At 47.7% G+C, this 22,617-nt stretch overlaps 1 protein-coding gene across 1 annotated transcript in view; it reads right to left on the bottom strand.

The window, feature by feature from the left end:
- ELP3 (elongator acetyltransferase complex subunit 3) overlaps positions 1-22,617 on the bottom strand; it is a 797,912-nt gene that overhangs the window by 190,133 nt on the left and 585,162 nt on the right. The window contains exon 13 of the mRNA XM_085613064.1: positions 939-1,166. Coding sequence (XP_085469190.1) covers positions 939-1,166 — 228 coding nt within the window. The remainder of the gene's footprint in view (positions 1-938; positions 1,167-22,617) is intronic.

Below are 22,617 nucleotides of genomic sequence, written 5' to 3'. Positions count from 1 at the left end.
GATGTCACTGACCATGTCATGAGTGATGTAATATGTGAGGTCATAAACAGTGCTTTGTGGGGACGTGAGTTATAGTTAGCTCAGATAACCATAGCTGCTGAATGAAAGTGAAATGTCAGTATAACTATAATGTCCCTGTAACCTTTGTTTTTTTTCTATGAATTTCTAAGGATTTTTTTATTCTATTTCCTAGTTATCATGTCCCTACAACTTTTGGTTTTTCCAGTGAATTTTCAAGGTTTTTTAAATGCTAATTCTCAACTGAAATTTCTATGTTTTTTAAGTAGTAGTCACGTTAGCAGAGTGGCGGAGAAAGGGGGCTGGGCCTCTGACAAGCTCTCAGGAATCCCGCTGTGTAGGACTTACAGGAGGTACCAGGAGGGCTTCTTGGCCCCCAGGTCCCTCAGGAGTAAAGTGGACTTCATCCCCAAACCAGTAGTGCGCCAGGAGGTGCGTTTGCAGAGTGGTGGAGAAAGAGGACGTGGCCTCCGAAGACCTCCTTGCAATCCCGCTGTGTGGGACTTACTGGAGGTAACAGGAGGGGTAGTTGGCCCCCAATGACGTCCTTGGGGACCCTAATGTTTGACAAAAACATCTTTATCAAGCGAACAACCGCGAAATAAACTTGCATTTAATATACAAATATTTTATGAACAATCTTAATTAATCAAGATAACTTGATTGATTTTCAAATCCTAAAAAAAAACTAACGCTGTGTGACAGAAAATTATACAGTGACTAACATTTACTAGTAATGTGATGACAGGTCAAAAATCTTGATTTGGCATTTTTGGAATCAGAAGGAGAACTACAGTGACAAGCAGACTAGAAGACACTTAAGAGAAAATGGCATGCATTGAGAATGAACATGAGACAAACATTTCTCCCCATAAAGTCTGGCTCCAAGTTAAGGAAATCATACACTTTAAATGGAGTACCTGATGCTGAAATTTTGAAGGATCTCGGCTGCTAATGGGAACCACACTGCCATATACATGCAGTTCTCGGACAATGGAAACTCCTCCCTTCAGCTCTGGCCTGAAGGACTCTTCTGAGCACTTCCTCAAGCGCAGCAGACCAATCAAGATATCTTGTGCAGGATCCTCATAGGACAAGAATGTCTCCCAGCCGCCATTGGCTACATAATCTCTTCGAATGAGTTCAACCTGTAGGGCAAGTAAGAACATGCAGTAGGAGCTAACGCAACAGCTTGAAGACAGAATAAGAAATACTGAATAAAGCTGGCACATAGTACACAGTGTGCACAATGCAGGCTTACTGTAACCAAAATTATAATGCTTGCAGTCTCCAAAAATAAGATGAAAACACGTTTTCGAGTGTAGCATAGGCACATGATAATCTATAGTAGCGTTTTGCAGAGTGAGCATTTGGAGGAATTTCTGTGGGGACAATAATAGCTTTGAAAGATGGAATTATTGCTCTAAATAAATTAAATGATATCAACTGGAATAATTTAAAAGTACTCAATGGATTAGTAAAATGACAGGTCCAGTAGAACCCAGGTAAACATGCGTTAATGATGTATAATTATCAAAAGATCTAAGCTGGGATCGGTGGCAGAAATAATTGCTTTCTCCTATCCCCCTGACCACCACTGATCCTCTGATTTTAATAACATATTTGTTAAGAGGACATACAGATCTACCAGGCTTAAGAGAAAATTCACTATGTGAAGCAGGGGACTAGGCCTTTTACCCAGAACTACTCAGGAGGCACTTCTGTGCCCTCCCTCACCAAACCTCTTCCTCCTAAAAACAAGGTCTGCTTAGGCTGGTGCCTAAGTCCAGGGGTCTTTTCTCACCCCATGATGGACGTAAACTTTTGAAAGCCTCCCAAAACAAAAAGAAAAAAGCTGGAACTCCATTCTTTGCTGTGGTTTCCAGCTTGTTTTTCCTGCCACAGTGTGATATCGGCTCATCACCGGGTGACCGTGCAAAGGGAGCTACAGTGGCATCGAATGAGTTTGCAGGTCTGGACATAGTTCTGTGTGGGCAAACATGCTGAGTAGAAAGCAAAAACACTACCCAAAAACACATCCTTGGCTAGTTGTTAGTACTCTATCATGGTTCGATTGTGCTGCTGAAACTCGTGGACTGTGCTGCAGCAAGTAAGCTACTTTTCTCAACACTAGTGGTGTCTAATTCAAGCCGCACCCAGGGGAGATTGTATATGGGTTATATTTAACCCGGGGAACGAAAAAGGATGACTTCAGCTGTTTTATTACACCACTCTAGCCCAGCCCAAGAACAGGCATGTAGAACACAGAGCCTTGGCTCAGACAGCACATTGTACAGTGAAGTACCCAAACCTATTATGGTGAGGTACCTAGGCTAAGACATATTCTGTCTCTCTGGAAGGGCCTGATGTTTGGCTAAGTACCTGACCAACCTGCTTAACATGGCTGCAACAAGAGCTTCCATGATTCCAATCAATATTTAAATCCCCCAGATGTAAGGCAACTCCCTATCTTTATCTATCCAATGTTCACATTGTATCCCTTTAACTTCTCTTACCCTGATCTCCTAATAAGGTACACATTTGTAGAATTTCACTTCTCTTGCTCTCCTTGCATCTGTAATATATTTCTCAGGTAGTGGCCTCTTATTCATTATTAAATGTGATGCACATTGGCGCATGTGACGGAGCAGGGACCGAGGATCACGGGGGGTAGCGGACTGGTGGGTGCATAATACGAACTTACACCCTCTTATCCCCCCCCAGCAGCGAGAATGGCTTCCGTCACCGGACAGGGGAAGCCTTCTAGAGACGGACGACGCCGGGCCCTTTAAGTGGAATCCCGATGACAGCTGGTACACGCCCATGAGTGACGTCATGACGCGAGAGACGTCAAAAAGGAAGGAGAGTCAGCACAGGACGGACGGCGATCCCCGGAGGAGTTTAGGAGACGATTTGCGACGAGGCGAGGAAAGGAGTGAGGAGAACGAAGGCGAGGAGGAAAGCGGTGGACGGGAAGAGCGAAGCGACTTGGAGGAGGCGTCCAGAGGAAAGGAGGAGAGATCCGGTCCGGAGGACGATGAAAGGGAGAGGAGCGAAGACGGACGGAATACGCCAGGAGGCTCAGGACACCGTGAAGCGCCCCGCCACACTCCCAGGGGAGGGGTGTGGCTCGAACAGGTACGAGGGCGTATGGCAGGGTGGATGGGCAGAGGGGAGAAACCAACCAATCCCCCTGTGTGACCCGTGTTCCCCCAAATCACCCCACCTGACCAGAAACCCGCACTACCTACAATACGAACCCGCACACGGAGGGGTAGCACGTATTGAGTGGCACGTTGACACACTATTATGGCAGTCCCTCACCCCCGGCCCTGGTTTTAGGGTGTACCTCCTCGCGAGTAACTATTCTCCTGAACGATCCTTTTTCTTTCTTTTATTTCTGGGACCCATCCTGTCCGAGTGGGGGAGAACCAGTGACGATCCAAACGGACGCCCACGAAAGCCTGAAGCAGACGGGAAAGAGGGAGAAGAAAACACGAAACCCTGCATCACGGACCCCAAGGAAAGAAAGACTAGTAGAAAGAAAAGCTATCTTTCAATAAAACCTACCGTACCTACCATTCGAGTCCTGTCTATCCCTGACCAGTCGCCACAACTGGTGTCAGAAGTGGGATCCATTCCATCTTACTCCACCTGCTACCGGATGGAGGCCCTTATACAGCATTTGGTGCAATGTCAGGAAAAACTCGGATGGGCAGTGGAACGTCAGATGACCTCCGCCCAGGCTGACCGGGAGGCCTTTCACAACACCATGGCGGCGCAATTGGAAGCCCTACAAAAAGGCCCCGTCACCACCGGGACCCCACTCACGAGACCGCACAGTCCTCATCCCTCAGGAATCGCCCTGCAAAAGTATGTCCCGGGAGAAGACCCAGACGCATTTTTGACTAACTTTGAAAGGGCGGCCCGAGCCTGTGGATGGGCAGAGGACAAGTGGCCCTTTTTCTTGGCCCCCCTTCTGTCCGCAGAAGCCCAGGCAGCCTACCAAGCCGCAAACCCAACAGGGGCCACTCCCTATTCTGTGATAAAAGAGGTTATCCTGGAACACCTCGGATTAGACGCAGAGGCGTATAGAGTGCGGTTCCGCAAGGAGAGAGGTATGGTTGGGGAAAACCCAAAGACTTTATACTTTCGCCTCAAAATGGCCTCGGAAAAATGGTTGCGACCGGACTCCAGTTCTAAAGAAGAGATAATGTCCCGAATTTGTTTGGAACAATTTCTAGAGGCCTTACCATATGGGACTCAGCGGTGGCTGAGACAGCATCCCAACTTAACGGTAGCCCAAAGCATCGAAATGGCTACCCAGTTCAGTAGGGCCCAACCCCGACACCCCGCCCTGGAGTATGAGAAAACCCACAAACCGGGACCGCCGACAAGGACAGAGAAGAAAGTCAAAAGTTTCCCGGAGATAGTCCGCCCCAGAACGGGAAAAGTGGACTTGGGATCCATACGGGGGCCCCAGTGTTATGATTGCGGAGAATGGGGGCAAATCGCCCGCCTTTGTCCTAAAAAGAGGCATGAAGAGCCCATGGAGGTCGGATATCTGCCAAAGGCCGTGTTGTATTCTGCAGAGTTTGGACCTTCATATTACGTAAGGGTAACTATAAATCAAAAGATGGTAAAAGCCTTGTTAGACTCCAGCTGCAGACAGTCAGTGGTAAAGAGGGCCCTAGTACTTCCCGACCAATATCTGCAAAACAACACTGTCCTAATCAGATGCATACATGGAGATGTCAAGCCCTACCCCTTGGCCCGAGTCCCGATTACCCCACACAACCATCCCACTCAGGTAGTGAGAGTAGGGGTGGTAGACACCTTACCCGAGGACGTCATTCTTGGGGTGGACAATCCCGGGTTCATGTCACTGTTCAGGGAGGAATTGAGGGAACCGAAGGAAGAAAGGAAAAGACCCGCTCCGACCCTGTTAGCTACAGACCCCTGGATTATCGACTGCAGCTTTAGGTTTTCCCAGGCCAACGACCGAACCCTTTTTAATGCATGGGAACAAGCCCATCAGAATACAACCAGAACTGAAGAAGTATTCCCCAGGTTTCTTATCAAGAACGACCTGTTATATAGGGAGGGCAAGAAGAACGAGCCCCTACAATTGTTGGTACCTCAGCCGTTTAGAGAACAGGTCCTGTTTTTTTCACACACCCATTTAACGGCAGGGCATGCGGGCAAAGAGAAGACTACCTCAAGTATCTTACGACACTTTTACTGGCCAGGAATCTATAGGGATATTGAACGGCACTGTCAGTCCTGCGAAACCTGCCAGAAGAAGAACTCCTATCGGCCTCCCCCGGCTCCTCTCCGCCCGCTACCAATCATAGGAGTCCCCTTTGAAAGGATGGGAATGGATTTAATTGGACCACTTCCTCGGACTCGGAAAGGACATCTACACGCTCTCGTGATTGTGGATTATGCCACCCGTTTTGTGGAGGCCTACCCCCTTCCGAAGCCTAACACCAAAAACGTGGCTGACAAGCTCATAGAGCTTTTTTCACGAGTGGGGTTTCCCAAGGAAGTTATCACAGACCAGGGCACTCCGTTCACTTCCCGCCTGATGAAGGAGGTATGCCAAACCTTAGACATCCACCAGTTGAGGACCTCGGTGTACCACCCACAAACCGACGGACTAGTCGAGAGATACAACCGCACCCTGAAGAGTACCCTGAAAAAAATGTTGGCAGTGGAAGGCCGAGAATGGGACAAACTACTTCCTTTGGCATTATACGTCCTACGATCCCAGGTACAGAGTAGCCTAGGTTGTTCGGCGTTTGAACTCCTATACGGACGGCAGCCACGATCATTATTGGAAATGACAAAGGACGCATGGGAAACTGAGGAGAGACAGGACCATTGTACTCTACTCGATTATACGATCCAACTGAAGTCCAAGATAGGAAAATTAAGACAGATGGCACACGCCACGTTGGAAAGGAGCCAAGAAAAACAAAAAAGGTACTATGATCAAGGAACCAAGTTAAGAAGACTACAGAAGGGAGACTGGGTGTTGATCTTGCTTCCCTCCACCAGTAGCAAATTCACAAAAGAATGGCAGGGCCCCTTTCAAGTGGAGAAGGTGATAGGCAACACTACATATGGGATACGGATGACGAACTCCAAAATACAGAACTATCACATAAACCTGCTTAAAAAATGGATTGGACCCCTACCCAGACCTGCCCATTTTTTAGTGCCGACCCCCTCCCTTAAGGACTCGACGGTTCATGAATTAGTAGTAAATCCGGACCTTTCCAGATCCCAGCAACAGGACCTGGCAGAAACATTGAAACCTTTTGAGGAGTTGTTCTCCAATAAACCAGGGAGGACCCAGCTGATAGAACATCAAATCCATACCCTCCCCGGAAAGATAATCAGGCAAAAACCCTACAGAATCCCTGCTGCCAGGAGAGAAGCCATAAGGAAAGAAGTCATCGACATGTTACAACTCGGAGTTATTAGACCATCCACCAGCGAGTGGACGTCACCCATTGTGATGATCCCGAAGCCGGACTGATCCACTCGGTTCTGTATGGATTTCCGAGCGTTAAATGAGATATCCACGTTCGATGCATACCCAATCCCAAGGGTGGACGAACTCATAGAGAGGATAGGGGATGCCAGCTACATCACGACATTCGATCTCACCAAAGGCTACTGGCAAGTGCCCCTGAAGGAAGCGGATCGAAAGAAAACCGCATTCGCCACAGATCAAGGTTTGTTCGAATTTACAGTGTTACCGTTCGGCCTCCACGGGGCCCCGGCCACCTTTCAACGGTTAATGAATGCGGTACTCCAACCATATATATCCTTTAGTTCAGCCTACCTGGACGATATTGTGGTTTATAGCACCACCTGGGAACAACATCAACACCATCTAACGACCATATTGAGTGCCCTTAGACAAGCGGGCCTACACATCAACGCCAAGAAATCGAAAGCCGCCTTTCATAAGGTCAAATACCTGGGGTATGTCCTTGGTGATGGCGTTATAGCTCCCCAAGCCGAAAAAGTGAAAGCGATCACCAAAACTCCCTTTCCGGCCACAAAAAAACAGCTTAGAGGGTTCCTTGGTCTTATAGGTTACTATCGGCGGTTCATACCACAGTTTGCCGAATTAGCCTCCCCACTGACCGATCTTCTCCAGAAAAACAGCCCCATCAGTAGGCTAACACACCCGAGTGAGAGTGCTTTACGGGCCTTCCAGGACTTAAAAGCGGCCATAACCACAACCCCTGTCCTAATTTCCCCTGACTTCAACAAACCCTTTATTGTAGCCACCGATGCCTCCAATACAGGGATCGGGGCGGTCCTCTCACAGATTGGGGGGGATGGGTTGGAACACCCCTTGCTATACATAAGTCGAAAGTTGTTTCCCCGGGAAATCAAGTATCCCACGATTGAACGCGAATGCCTGGCCATTAAATGGGCTATTGAAAAACTGAGTTACTACCTGGAAGGTAAACCTTTTGTCCTCTACACAGACCACGCCCCCTTAAAATGGATGTACAGAAACAAAAGCCAGAACCAGAGGATTCTTCGTTGGTTTCTGTCATTACAACCTTTTTCTTTTGTGGTAAAACACCGTAAGGGGAGGGACAATAACAATGCTGACTTTCTATCATGATACCCTCCTCTCCCCGATCGGGAGAATCCAGGGGGGGAGGTGTGTGACGGAGCAGGGACCGAGGATCACGGGGGGTAGCGGACTGGTGGGTGCATAATACGAACTTACACCCACTTATCCCCCCCCCAGCAGCGAGAATGGCTTCCGTCACCGGACAGGGGAAGCCCTCTAGAGACGGACGACGCCGGGCCCTTTAAGTGGAATCCCGATGACAGCTGGTACACGCCCATGAGTGACGTCATGACGCGAGAGACGTCAAAAAGAGGAAGGAGAGTCAGCACAGGACGGACGGCGATCCCCGGAGGAGTTTAGGAGACGATTTGCGACGAGGCGAGGAAAGGAGTGAGGAGAACGAAGGCGAGGAGGAAAGCGGTGGACGGGAAGAGCGAAGCGACTTGGAGGAGGCGTCCAGAGGAAAGGAGGAGAGATCCGGTCCGGAGGACGACGAAAGGGAGAGGAGCGAAGACGGACGGAATACGCCAGGAGGCTCAGGACACCGTGAAGCGCCCCGCCACACTCCCAGGGGAGGGGTGTGGCTCGAACAGGTATGAGGGCGTATGGCAGGGTGGATGGGCAGAGGGGAGAAACCAACCAATCCCCCTGTGTGACCCGTGTTCCCCCAAATCACCCCACCTGACCAGAAACCCGCACTACCTACACTACGAACCCGCACACGGAGGGGTAGCACGTATTGAGTGGCACGTTGACACACTATTATGGCAGTCCCTCACCCCCGGCCCTGGTTTTAGGGTGTACCTCCTCGCGAGTAACTATTCTCCTGAACGATCCTTTTTCTTTCTTTTATTTCTGGGACCCATCCTGTCCGAGTGGGGGAGAACCAGTGACGATCCAAACGGACGCCCACGAAAGCCTGAAGCAGACGGGAAAGAGGGAGAAGAAAACACGAAACCCTGCATCACGGACCCCAAGGAAAGAAAGACTAGTAGAAAGAAAAGCTATCTTTCAATAAAACCTACCGTACCTACCATTCGAGTCCTGTCTATCCCTGACCAGTCGCCACAGCGCACTTTCAGATAAGAGTACAGATGTGTAAGAATCTTAAGTAAATAAATAAATCACCAAGAGAGATCAAGTTATGTGTTTCTTACTGCTATCTCTTTGCTCTAAAATGCTCAGCGTGGGACACTTGTAACGTAACTAAAGAATTCACAGCATGCAACAGGAAGTTCCTGTGCCCTGGCCATCACATGCTAAGACACCAATCTCTCTATGTAAGAATTAACAGGTGTTTGATGCAAATGCAAAAGAATATGTTCTTAATGAAAGACAAAAATTTACTAAACGAAAATGTGCTAGGAATGGTAGTAGATTTGCAGTTCCAGGAAGACTAGCTGACGCTCTGCCTCTCATCCCTGCTGTGTAATTATCCTCTCCTATACTACAGAAGCTCAAAGAGCATGATGTACTATTGTTGGGTTACATCTTGGACACTATTTTTGGGCAGCATCTAAGATACAAGCTAAGGTTATGTTTGCTCTGAAAGGGAGGTGGCTGCCATTTTCAATGATTTGCCCAATTCTTGACTCATTAATATTAAGATTCCTTCTAGATACAAGGATGGAGGTCCAAGAGCGGCAGCCAACCTCTATTCCTAAGCTAGGACTTTAACAATGTCGACATGGCAGAACCTGCCTCAATGGAACGGGGCTGCAATTGAAAAAAAATAAACTAGACATGATGTGAGAGCATATGTAGTGGAGCATGAAGCAGTCCACTGGACAGCTGTCTGCTCCCAAAGACCACAGATGTCATTCATTAAGACCACAGATGTCATTCATTAAGCAGGAACTATCCCTCATGGACAGTTTTCACTTTGAAAATGGATGCCACAATCGTTTTGATCTCAGTATCTAATCAAAGGTTTGTGGATGGAAACCACTGATACATATTCTTGCAATTTGCAAGAAGGGGGGGGGGGGGGGACATTCTTTCATCTAAAGAAGTCACAATGTCGACACTGTTGAGAATATATTGGTGACTCAAAATGACTACTTAGTGTATTAGAAGTGCAGTTTTTGCATGTGCAAAGACTTCGATTTTTCGTGATGCGGGCATTGTCAATGCAAAAAACATCAATATTACAGGATACTAGCATTTTAGTATAGTTCTTAATCTGTACAATAACACAAGGTCGGAAAAAAGACATGATAAATATGATCTATTCACAGAAAGGAATGCCATTAATAAAAAAAGGATGGCTTATCCTGAGGATGATTAAACATTACAATAACCCTTTCAAACTGAAGCTCAGAACAGACAGGGAAAAAGATAAGATTGGAAATAAACAGATATTTTCTATAAAGGCACTCTATGGGTTTCCAGTACACAGACCTGCCTTCGCCTTGAGAAATCTTGCACTGAGATGTATTAAATCATAAAGCTTTGTGTTGAACATTATCGTCATCTCATCATAACTTACACTGCACAGCATACTTCCAAAACATGGGACTATGGGCTCTCTTATAACCCACTAATACCTTGAACAATTTTTTTGCTTTTTGTTATTCAACAAATAGTCCCACAGGTGAACTGCCGGCTGGTGTTCCTATAGTGCTGTAAATAAAATGCTATACTTGTTAATCAATCAAAATATCATTTTCATGTATCTGTGTTAAATAATAGGTTCGAGCACATAAAATATAATTGTTTTGCCTTGATCACTTGAGTAATGGACAATTAAGTGAACCCCCTTGATAAAAGTCTTCATGGTCCGAAATGCACTGGGAATATATTCTATAATCATGTGATGATTACGATTGATGAATGCAGTTATGATTTTGGTACACTTCTCTACAATCATGTAAATAAGGAGTAACAAACTCCCTTTCTGTGAGGGAAATTAGAAACTTTTTAAAACTTTATGTCTACCAGACTTTCACGAGAACCAATCCACCTGTTGAATCTGACCACCATGCCCGTTTTCTCAGTTACTCAGCATTAGAATTGAAGCAGTTGCAGGGGAATTGGCCCACTGAACATGAGACCCGGGCCAAACTTGATGGAGTAGTGATCCTGACACACAGGGATACTCATCCAGAAGTTTCCTTGTCCCCCAGGGGCCTGGGTTCTCCCGCCAATGATAAGGTCCTACCAGCCTTAGTTACTCCCAAACACCAGGAGGTGAGGGGAATTACAATCTGTTATCTGAACACTCGTTCAATGGTTAAACATCAGCTCGAAATTTTTCAGCTAGTCGACTCTGATAAACCGGACATCCTCCTCCTCTCTGAAACGTGGCCTACCGCGGAGTCTGTCCCCGATATCTTGCAGCAATGCCTGATAATGATTATATTCTTCAGGCTAACAGGTACTCGGGTGAAGCCGGAGGAGGTGTCGCGGCCATTATCAACCAGAAACTCCTGTTCCCCTCATTAGGGATCACAGGTATCCCCTCAGTCGACAGCTTAATACTCAAATGTGAATCCCCCTTGTCCTCCTTTATTTGCGCTTTATTTTATAGACCCCCCATCCCATGCTCACATTCCCTCAATTGCTAGGCGATATGATCTCCCACTTGGCTATCAACCACGCCAGAATCCTTATAATCTGAGATTTTTATTATTGGCCTAGCGATACACGGGAAAGCGCTGACTCTATAGAATTTACTGATCTTCTCTTGGGAATGAATTGCACCCAGCATGTGAACGTGGCGACCCACATAAAGGGGAATATTTTAGATCAAGTTTGACCTTCTAATTTGGAAATTTCCAAGTTTTTAATCTCCCCATGTACGTGGTCGCATCATTATCTCATCACATTCACAATCTCCTGTATTTGTCTTGCTAAAAACTCATTGACAAGGAATCATTTGGCCAGAAACTGGAACCGTGCTAACATTGGGGAATTTTGTTCCTTACTAACCACCACAGCTCCTATTGCACAAGAGTCTCTCCACATCCAGGAAACAAACATCAAGATGTGGCTGGAACTTGCCAAGTGATAACATTGCCCCCCTTAAGAAAATTAAGATCATGCGCCCCCATGACGCCCAACGATGGTTCTCTAACGATTTAAAATTGAAGAAACTAGCCTTAAGGCAAGCTGAACATAGCTGGAGACGTGATTACTCCTCGGACAAAAAGGCTTTTTATGTAAAACTACTTAAAGAATATAAAAATGCCATCCTTTATACTAAAGCGGAATACTTTTCCACAAAAACCATAAATTCGGCGAACATGCCCAAGGATATTTTCTCCATAGTTGACTAACTTGCCAAACCGGATAGAGTCATGGCAAAACCTGTTCCTTCACAATCTTTATGCGACTCTCTCAATTTCTACTTCATTGAGAAAATCACCACAATTAAGGCCAGTATCCCTTCTCCTATTTCTTCTATGACCTCACCCACAGATTGCTGCCCTCCTCACATTTTATGTGAAGCCTTCCTTAATTGCCCAGACCCTCCTCTCGCACTCCTCAACACTTCCCTTAGACTTGATATTATCCCCAACTCCTTCAAAAGTGCTGAAATTGTCTAGATACTGAAGAAGCCTAACTTTGATCCCCTGGTTTTTAGTAACTACCACCCTATTTCACTGCTGCCTTACCTAGGAAACTTGTTGGAAGCTCATGTAGCGAATTGTCTTAATTCCTTCATTAAACATACCCACTTCCTGGACCCTCATCAGGCAGGTTTTAGACCTGCTCATTCAACTGAGTCAGTCATTCTCGCAGTTATGGATGAGCTCCTGATCAACCGTGTCAGCAGCACCGGGATCCAGGGTCTGGCGCTGAATCGGATTTCCTCCTTCCTACGCAACCGATTTCAAGCAGTCTGTCTGGCCAATTTCTCATCCCAAAAAATGAAACTGACCTGTGGGGTACCTCAGGGGTCTTCCCTATCGCCCCCCTTTTTAATTTGTGTTTATTACCCCTGATCCGGGCATTACGTGAAAGTATGATTGAAACATTTGACTATGTTGAGGACTTGCAGCTGGTGTTTGATATCAATTCTTCCACTTTCTCAGTGTCCAATTTTCAGTCTACTATGAGCTTCATCAGTAATTGGATGAATGACAATCAATTGAAACTGAATCCCAATAAAACCGAGCTCATTTTAACCAGAGGACCAGCTAACCCGTGAAACTCTAGTTTTTGGCCTCCATTTCTGGGTAAGTCCCCACTTCCAGTTGGCTCAGTTAAAAGCTTGGGTTGTGATTAGCAGCGATCTGTCCATGAAAGCCCAGATTAGCTCAGTGGTACCTGCCTGCTTTTTCCATCTGCGCAGAATCCGGAAGATCAGCAGATTTCTGACCACTGAGGCCTTGAATCTGGTCGTTATAGCCTTGGTAATTTCGCCTATTGATTACACCAATCATTATATGTTGGAATCCGAGCATATCAACTACACCGTCTGCAGTTGGTGCAAAACCAGCAGCCAGGTTAATCGCCAGACAGCCCAGCCAACATCACGTCATCTGATGAAGAGCCTACATTGGCTTCCAGTGGCCAAATGTTGCGCCTTTAAACTGGGCTGTACCATCTTTAAAGCCCTTGCTGGAAATGGCCCAGCCTTTATTTCTTCAAGGATTGAGCTTTATATCCTGTCCCGAGATTTGCGTTCTTCCAATCTTAACCTACTGCCATTCAAACGCAAAAAGCATGGAGGGCTCAGATTTGCGGTTCTGGCCCCGCAATTCTGGAACTCGCATCTTGTGGAAGTGAGGGTGGCGACCCCCTATGCTCAGTTCAGAAAAAAGCTCAAAACCTGGTTATTTTCCCAAGCATATCAGTAAGGTAATTGTCCCGTCAATGCCGCGCCCCTCTGCCCTCAGCGCCATGAAACCATTCGGTGTATGTGCGCTTAAGAAATTCCTTTAACATAACAGTACTCCATTGCAGTTGGTTTAAATTTGACCATAGGCCCTGGTTGAACACTTCCATAAAACTACCATTGGCCCATTGTGCTTTATGTGCTACTTTCACTTACATTTGCTTTTAAATCATATCTCTGGTCATTCGATTTTTGTATGTTTCATCTTATTTTACTCATAACAGTTTTCAATTTATTTAAAAATTGGTTGTGGAACTTTATTATGTTTTCTGTAACTTTTGTTTACTGTGTACACACTACTTACATACTTTACACATTTCCTTTCATCTAAGCCTGAATGCTTCGTGCCATGTTACTAGGGATGGCGCACAGGTTTATTCTATTTCATTTGTGTAACAGCTAGTACGTGGTGGCCTTATCCTTTGAGTTGGACACTTGTCCACCCCAAATAATATTCCAAATTCCTACAATCTCCTGATAAGGCTACCCGCTGTGGCCTCTTCTCTTAAGAGTTCGCAATGGAACCACCAGTGGAATGATCCTTCACAGATATTTATGTTCAGGGTTTCCAATGAGCGTCTAATGCGGAAGACCAGGTATGCTTAACTAAGGATCACCTACTCTTGTACCAGAGCAGTCCTTGACAGTTAACCCCACATGCAATGTTATGGTAATGTTATGTTATCTTAATAACACATATATAGCGCACAAATACCACAGGCAATGCAGCGGTTCAGTGCTCTCTGAGTTGCTGCATAAGGTGAACAAGAAGGCTTCCAATACTTACCTCAGCCATGTTATCAATATCTGTGAGAATCTACCTCATGAGCAGACTTTCTCTCTTTAACATTTTGGTGCTCCCATTCCTGTCACCTTTTGCAAAGCTAGACAAGGTTCACATGATTTCTTCTGTAAAGTATCAGCTCCATTTGCTTATTCCTTGGACAGGGAGGGTCACGTAGGTTAATGATGGACAGATGTTGTAAATGCAGGTTTGATGCAAAATACAGATCAGCAAAAACTCAAAACTGTGTAAATATTGCCAACAACACATCTAGGCCTCCAACTTACTTCTAAACCTAACAAAATGACTTCCCCACATCTAGTAGGAATGTGTTAATTTACTACTCTACCTCTAGTCCCAGTTACTTTGGAGACAAATGCTTTAAAAAATAATAACAGCTGTGATGCTCCGAGAATCTCAAAACATTGGGCCACTACACCTACAAAAGTGGTGCCCATACACCTGGCTTAGCAATTCGGGCTTGACTGTTCCCATGAGGCACAGGGTCAAGACAGATTTGCATATGGCTGTGTCTGAACTGAGGTGGCGAAGTGAGCTAATGAACGATAATGAATTAAACCCAGATCTGTGAGTGGGGGTGAGTGTCGGAAAGGTTTCAGTGCTCAGCCATCATCTCCTTGTGTTTACTTTGCTCGCCCCAAATTGACAGGGTATGCCCAGACGTGGGTCCCTTGCACACTGTGCCACTGGATTCAAGCTAGCCTTGCTGATGAGGGGTGTTACCCCGATACCGGTCCCAGGATGCTTGTTTCTGCTCCACGGAAGACCTGGCTTGGCAGTTCGGGCTTGACTGTTTCCATGAGGCGCAGGGTCAAGACTGATTTACATATGGCTGGGTCTGAACTGGGGTGGTGAAGTGAGCTAAAGAACGATGATGGATTCAACCCAGATCTGTGACTGGGTGTGCGTGTTGGAAAAGTTTCAGTGCTCCGTCCATCATCTCCTTGTGTTTGCCTCTTGTTTTAGTACCAGTTTCATAGTAGTTACATTGCCTGATGATGGTTCAAAATTGGCAACTTCATGAGTGTTGGAAAGGTTTCAATGCTCCGTCTATCATCTCCTTGAGTTTGCTTTGCTCGCCCCAAGTGTAAAGACGTGGGTCCCTTGCTCACTTTGCCACTGGATTCAAGCTAGCCTGGCTGATGAGGGGTGTTACCCCAAAACCGGTCCCAGGATGCTTGTTTCCAGTCCAGGGAAGACCTGGCTTGGCAGTTCGGGCTGGACTATTCCCATGAGGCACAGGGTCAAGACTGATTTGCATATGGTTGGGTCTGAACTGGGGTGGCGAAGTAAGCTAAAGAACGATGATGGATACAACCCAGATCTGTGACTGGGGGTGAGTGCCGGAAAGGTTTCAGTGCTCCGTCCATCATCTCCTTGTGTTTGCCCATTGTTTTAGTACCAGTCTCATAGTAGTTACATTGCCTGATGATGGTTCTAAATTGGCGACTTCACATAAGCTTCCTACATATGTACGACTGACTGTATGTTTGCAGATGACTGTCGATACAAGCAGAAGTGCGTCGCCCGCCCGCACCCTCAAAAACTTGAAAAATAAAACGATAATAAAACGGTTTTTTTTTTGATAAACAAGTTTTTATTGTTTTGAGTGATACAACATAAAAACTTTGAGCCTTTCGAACCACCATCGTACAACAACATAGCATGAGAACACACCACATTCCCGCCCCCCCCGAATAAAACGGGTTTTAAACCTGCTTTATTATCATTTTATTTTTCTTCTAACTAAGTGTGCAGAGTCTTGGGGGCAGCGCCAGGGAACTGACAGGCACTGAGGGGGGAGTGGTATGCACTGCCTTCAGTGCACATGTGGATTTGGCCAGCCGTCACAGGATGGCCAAACCGACATGCACACTGAAGCTGTCTCGAACCCAAGCTGTCTTGCCGGGTTTGAGACAGCAGACACAGGTTCCCAGTCTCACTGGGAGTGCAAATCCAGAGCGCTCAGGCCAATCCTGACGCTGCTTTCATGCTGCATGAAAGCAGCAGCAGGACTAGCCGCAGGGGATCCTGGCAGCGTATCTGCAGAGGAGCAGAAGAGCGCGATGCAGCTGCCTGAAGTTCTTATGTTTTAATTAATTTTTTTTTTTGTAGTAGCCTGTCACCTTCCCCTCCTCACCCTACCACTCTATCCTGACACCTTCTGCCACTGGTCGTACACGTGCTACGTGTGTGTGCACCGGTGTCTCCATGTGTGCATGAACTAAACAAAAGCCAGTCCTACTGACTTTGTCAACTCTATCCAATGCTTGTTTTATTTTTATTTTATTTTTTTATTCTTTTTATTGGCATTTAAAAATATAAGCATATATACATCACGTTCCGTGGAAAGGAGTATGTTACATGAGTAGAAAAATAGACCAACATCAATATAGAAAGCACGTATATGTCTTGTTCCGTGTAGAATTGGTCTGTAGTGTAGCAGATCATTGCCTGTATAAAAAGAAAAAACTGGGGAGGAGAACCAAACTGGGGAGTGCCATGAAGTTCTAGGCGACGAGGCCTAGGCTATGTCCCAAGTCTGCCATTGCCCATTCGGCCGTGTAGTTGCCTCCCATCTAGGGGTGACGAGTGTGTGCGCAATCCGGGATGAGGAACCGTGGTGTGCAGCAGGTGAGCAGGAGGGGAAACCCATCTGGCCCGAAGGTGGTGCGGGGGAACGCTGGGGGGGATCCCCCGCCGTGGGGACCCGGACCGCGTGAGGCGGTGCGGCGTCGGGGGTATGCATGTCGGCTACCGGGGCAACTGGGGTCTGAGATTGTCGGAATTGGTGTAGTAGGATCGCCCATTCTAGAGAGATTGGGGTTTTACGGGTACCTTTGGCCTCCTCCTCTCGTATTGCGTCCTCCTCAGCTGCAGCCCATTTTAGAACCGCCCCTACCCAAGCTGCCTGTGGGGGACCAGTAGGGGACCGCCAGTGCATGGCTATACAGCGCTTGGCCAGTAAGTGGGCCAGGAAGACGAAGCGCATCTGCACCTTGTGTCCCTTTCTCCTCCCCAGGATACCCAGCGCGCATCCCTCCCAGGTAGTCAAGTGGGTCAGCCCAGTGAGATCTCTGAGTGTCGAGTGGACAGATGTCCAATAGTTCTGAATGCCCGGACAGGTCCAGAACATGTTCAAGAAGGCAGCATCTCGCGCTTGACAGCGAGGGCATAGGAATGTAGTGTCGGGATAAAAGCGTTGAATGCGCGCTGGCGTCAAGTAGGCCCTATGGAGAATGTGAAACTGTATATTCTTAAAGCGGGCATTCCTGCATACTTTTTGGGGGAATTCTATCGCCCTGTCCCATTCGCTGTCGTGAAATGGTCGTCCTGCCTCCTCCTCCCATAAAGCCCGGAGAGGCATCAGCAGTGGGGGTGTCAGGTCCCCGATTGATTTATACAACCATGTAATAAGGTGTCGACCCCGTCCCCTGGGGGCAAATCGTAATCCTCCAAGAGCTGTCGGTATGGCCGAAGCTGTCCCTCGTCAAATAGCATTTCTGCTTCGACAATATCCCTCGCCGTCCATTCCCGAAGCATGGCGGGTGTGAAAAGTCCGCCATTTCTGGGCCAGCCGACTAGCGACAGTGATGGCGTTTATGGAGGGCAGCGCGGCGCCATGCGGTGGATACGTTGAACACATTTCCGGGCGATGTCCACCTGCAGGGGGTAGGTTCGCATGGGACGGGAACCCGGTATAAGCAGGCGACGTAACTCGGGCACGGGCACATATCCCGTGTCCGTGCACGTCTCAAGTAGGTATCGCCCTGCCGTCCAATATGAGAGCCATTGGAGTAGCTTGGCCAGCGCAATTCTGTGCCGTCCCTTCGCCTCATATTAGAGAGCTGAGGAGTGTATCTAAATCTTTGAAGAAGGAGCGGGGGGGAATCACTGGGAGATTGGTAAAGTAGTACAAGAGCCGCGGGACCAGTATCATTTTTGCCAGGGCTACCCGGCCAATCGGGGCCAACGGTAAACTCCGCCAGAACCCAATGGAGGATCGTATCCCTGCTAGTGCTCTCCGATGGTTCCCCTCAAAAATGTTTATTGGGGAATGATATAATCGGATCCCGAGGTATCGGGGGTCCTCCGTCGCCCAATGCAGTTTCCGGTCACCAATCCAGACCTCCCGAGGTGGGGCGTCCGGGTGGAGGGGATAGATCAGCGACTTGTCCCAGTTCTGTCAGGATCCGTAGGTGGAGCGCCGGCCGAGACTACGCGCCTGCCGAGACTACGGTTCCCAGAAACCCTAGGAGTAGTGTGGGAGGAGCCACGGGCATAAAAGCCCGGAACGTACGCACGACGTTGTGCGTAATTAAAGATTTTCCTGTGCTGACAGGCGGCGACCCGTACAACTCGTTCCCGCATTATTGGAGTTGTAGGGTGAGCTACTCCTTTTGGCCGAGAGCTTCGGCGTTTCCCGACTTCCATTACCTTGAAGCCCTGTCACAGGGTCCTGAGTTCCCGGCAGAACGACTGGGAGCTGCTGCACCTGTTTGGCCGAGAACGTCGGCATTTCCGCATTCGTTCAACGGAGGGTTGTCTCCGGTTCCATAGATTCACTGCCGATTGACGGGGAGCTGATTGGCTTCACCAGAGTAGCGGAGCCTACCGCAGCCATAGCAGGAGGGTTCCGAGATTCCCGCTACCCCCGGCGGCGCCCGGACAAACAAACAGCAAGTATCCATAGAGTAGGTGTGTCGTTGACATACCGGACGGGCAATTGTGCTACATCAGGCGTGCATGGCCGGCTGGCCGTTGAAAGTTGTTTTTGCTGTCATAGAATCTCCCGTAATTGGTCTGGATTAAGACCTAAATCTAACAGTGTTTGACAACCGAGTGAGAAGTCAAATAAGTAGCCTAGAGGAGAATTCTTATTGCCTAGATAGGTGGGGTATCATTTACTTTACTTCCTTTTTTGGAGCTAACGCTGGAGAGAGCATCCAGCAAACTTTATGCTATATTCAATACCGAGACTAAAACATAAAACCCACCAAAGCATCACGGCGGGGGGCTCGATTCTCGAATTAATGCCTTCTGTGTATTAACACAGACCTAGTGTCCTGTTAGGTTCCCCAGAGTACGTGCAGTACCGTCCATCACTAATTAGCTGAGAAGGAGACAGCCAACCCTCTCTCTTAGATGGGTGTGTAATAAGAATGACCCATACCTAATGTGTTTTCTATTGCTTAGTTGATGTTATGACAGTTGTGTATGGTTACGACAAGAGTGATGTTTTGAGTGTTTCTGATGACATAAGGAGGCTCTTCATCATCAAGAGACAAACTAGTGAGAACTTACTGAGAGTAGGTATTTACTGTCTCGCATTATGTTATGTTATGTTTTGTATGTTAACTTTCTTTATAGGTTCTACTCCCCGCTGTTCCCATCCTTCCCTTCCCTCGCTCGATTGCTCCAGTCTTCCGTGCCTTTAGTGCAGGAAGTTGGTGACGTCGAGAGGTGGACCCCATATAGCGTCGCCCGAATCCTGAGGAGTGTTTGGACCTGGGACTGATTCTTGACAGAATTACGCACCCACGTATTGAGACTCCTCCCGGTTCGGGGGGTAGTTAGAGACGCGTTATGGAAGAAGTTTTAGTTGCGCTTGCCGCTGTGCAAAGGGAGTTGGCCGCATCTAGGGCAGAAGCGGCGGATTTACGGGACAAAGTGGAAAGGTTGGCAAGGAATCCTTTCGATGTAGGATCAGGAATGCATCCGATACAGGTCACGGTACCACCCCTATTCCATTGGCCAATCCCGAGAGGTATTCAGGAGATCCCCATAAGATACAAGTGTTCCTCACTCAAATATTGATGCACTTCTCTTGTAGGCCCTCCTCCTTTCCTACCAATCATTCTAGGGTGGCGTTTGCTATCTCATACTTGGCTGGGGATGCAGCCAATTGGGCGGTGCCCTTGGTACGCCATAACGATCCGGTTTTATCGGATTGGGATGATTTCAGAACCGCTTTGGAGGGCGTTTTTGACAGAAGAACTACCACGTTTAGCGCGGATAGAGAGCTTCTGGAATTAAAACAAGGAAGGACCGAGTTAGTAACCTATTTAACCACGTTCAATCGTTTGGTCGCAGAAGCGGCATGGCCAGAAGAGAAGAGAATGTCTCTGTTCTATCAGGGCCTCTGTAGTGAATTAAAAGATGTCATAGCTCGCATAGATCCACAGCCCAAAACGTGTGAGGCTCTCATAAGTCTAGCCTTACGGTTGGACAGTCGGATTACAGACAGGGGGGGTGATAGATTTCGGGGAGAAAAACTGAGTAAGGACCCAGGGGGAAGTGGGGCGACGTCGGAGCCTATGGAAGTAGGAGCGGTACGTGCTCCATTGTCTTAAACTGAAAGGGAGTGCAGACGAACACAAGGCCTGTGTATGTACTGTGGTAAGAAGGGTCACTACGTCCGCGAGTGCCCTGCCCGTCCCAAAAGACCCGGGGGGAGTTATAGGAATAAAAAGGCAATTGCCACAGTGGCAGGAGGAAACGTTTCCTCAACGGGTGTAGAAGGCGCCGAAGAGGCAGAGGTCCACAGGTGGACGATTCCGTCCCTGGCAACCACTCAACAGGGTGACATCGAAAAACATTTCGAACTGATCATGTGGCTGGATACCAGCCGGCAAACCTTTCAGATCAAAGCCATGTTGGATTCCGGGGCAACAGGAAATTTCATCCATAGTGGACTGGTGGACAGGTTAGCGCTAGGAAGGATCGCTAGGAAAATACCAGAAGAAGTGTTAGCGGTGGATGGCAAACCTCTCACCTCAGGTTTACTCCTCGTACAGACCGAAATACTAAGGCTAACTTGTAATGCAGGTGAGATGTGTCACATCGACTTCTTGGCATTGAATATTATCGATGCTCCACAGTATGAGATAATATTGGGGATGCCCTGGTTCAGCCTTCACAATCCCACCATCGATTGGAGAGGTCGAACCGTTCAGTTCTTGTCTGAGGAATGTCAGGAGCACATGTTGGTAGGAGGGTGTTCGGGGGCCACAGCAGTGGCACACAAATGGGTAGCAGCCACGGCAGCCGAAAAGAACATTAGTCTACCCGAAGAGTATCGGAGATTTGCTGACGTATTTAGCAAAGAACAGGCCGAGTCCCTTCCTCCACATCGTCCGTATGACTGCCAGATCGATTTGATTGAAGGAGCAGTGATCCCTACGTGTAGGGTCTATGCTCTATCAGAACCGGAGACTAAACATCTACGAGAGTATCTCAATCATTTTTTGGAGATAGGTTTCATTCGCCCGTCCCGCTCACCAGCAGCCTCGCCGTTGTTCTTTATTGCGAAGGCGAATGGGGATTTGAGAGCCTGCTGTGACTATCGCATGCTCAACAAAAACACCGTTCGTAACCGGTATCCGCTACCCCTTATTCCGGTCCTGTTGGATCAAGTACGGGAGGCAAGGATCTACACGCGGTTGGATCTGCGCGGGGCGTACCATTTAGTACGCATTCGTAGCGGGGACGAGTGGAAGACCGCGTTCAAGACCCGCTATGTTCTGTTTGAGTACCTGGTAATGCCGTTCGGGTTGTGTAACGCCCCGGCGGCCTTCCAGTACTTCTTGAATGACGTCCTTAAAGACTTCGTCGATAGAACAGTTGTCGTCTATATCGACGACATATTGATTTATTCGGAGTCGGTCAAGAAGCACCAGGTACATGTGTCACAGGTACTAAAGGAGTTAAGAAAGCACAGGCTATTTTGCAAGCTGAGCAAGTGCGAGTTTGGGGTGAAGGAAGTGGAATTTTTGGGAGTGATACTCCGTCCGGATGGTATGTGTATGTCAGAGCGAAAGGTTCAGGCGGTACAGGAGTGGCCGGTTCCCCAAAATGTGAGGGATGTACAGTGCTTCCTGGGGTTTTCTAATTACTATCGGAGATTTATACAAGGGTTCTCCCAACGGGCTATTCCTATTACCAGGCTTCTCAGAAAGGGCGTGGCATTCGCCTGGACCACCGAAGCCAACCAAGCCTTTGAATACCTGAAGGAGGCGTTTACCTCTGCACCGGTCTTGCGGCACCCACAGTTGGATGTGCCTTTCATAGTGGAGGCAGATGCGTCCAATGAAGCGATCGGGGACATCCTTTCACAAAGAGACAAACACACAGGGCAGCTTCACCCGGTGGCCTATCTTTCACAGAAACTGTTACCGGCCGAGAGGAATTATAACATTGCGGAAAAAGAACTCCTCTCTATCAAAAAGGCGTTCCAGGAATGGCGCCCGTATCTATGGGGGGCCAGGTTCCCGGTAACGGTCTATTCCGATCATCGGAATTTACAGTATTTAAGAACCGCCAGGCGTCTGTCACCCAGACAGATGA

Source organism: Triturus cristatus, chromosome 6 (assembly GCF_964204655.1).
Source record: "Triturus cristatus chromosome 6, aTriCri1.1, whole genome shotgun sequence".
NCBI classification, from domain to species: domain Eukaryota; kingdom Metazoa; phylum Chordata; class Amphibia; order Caudata; family Salamandridae; genus Triturus; species Triturus cristatus.
This window is presented reverse-complemented; position numbering and strand designations above follow the sequence as displayed.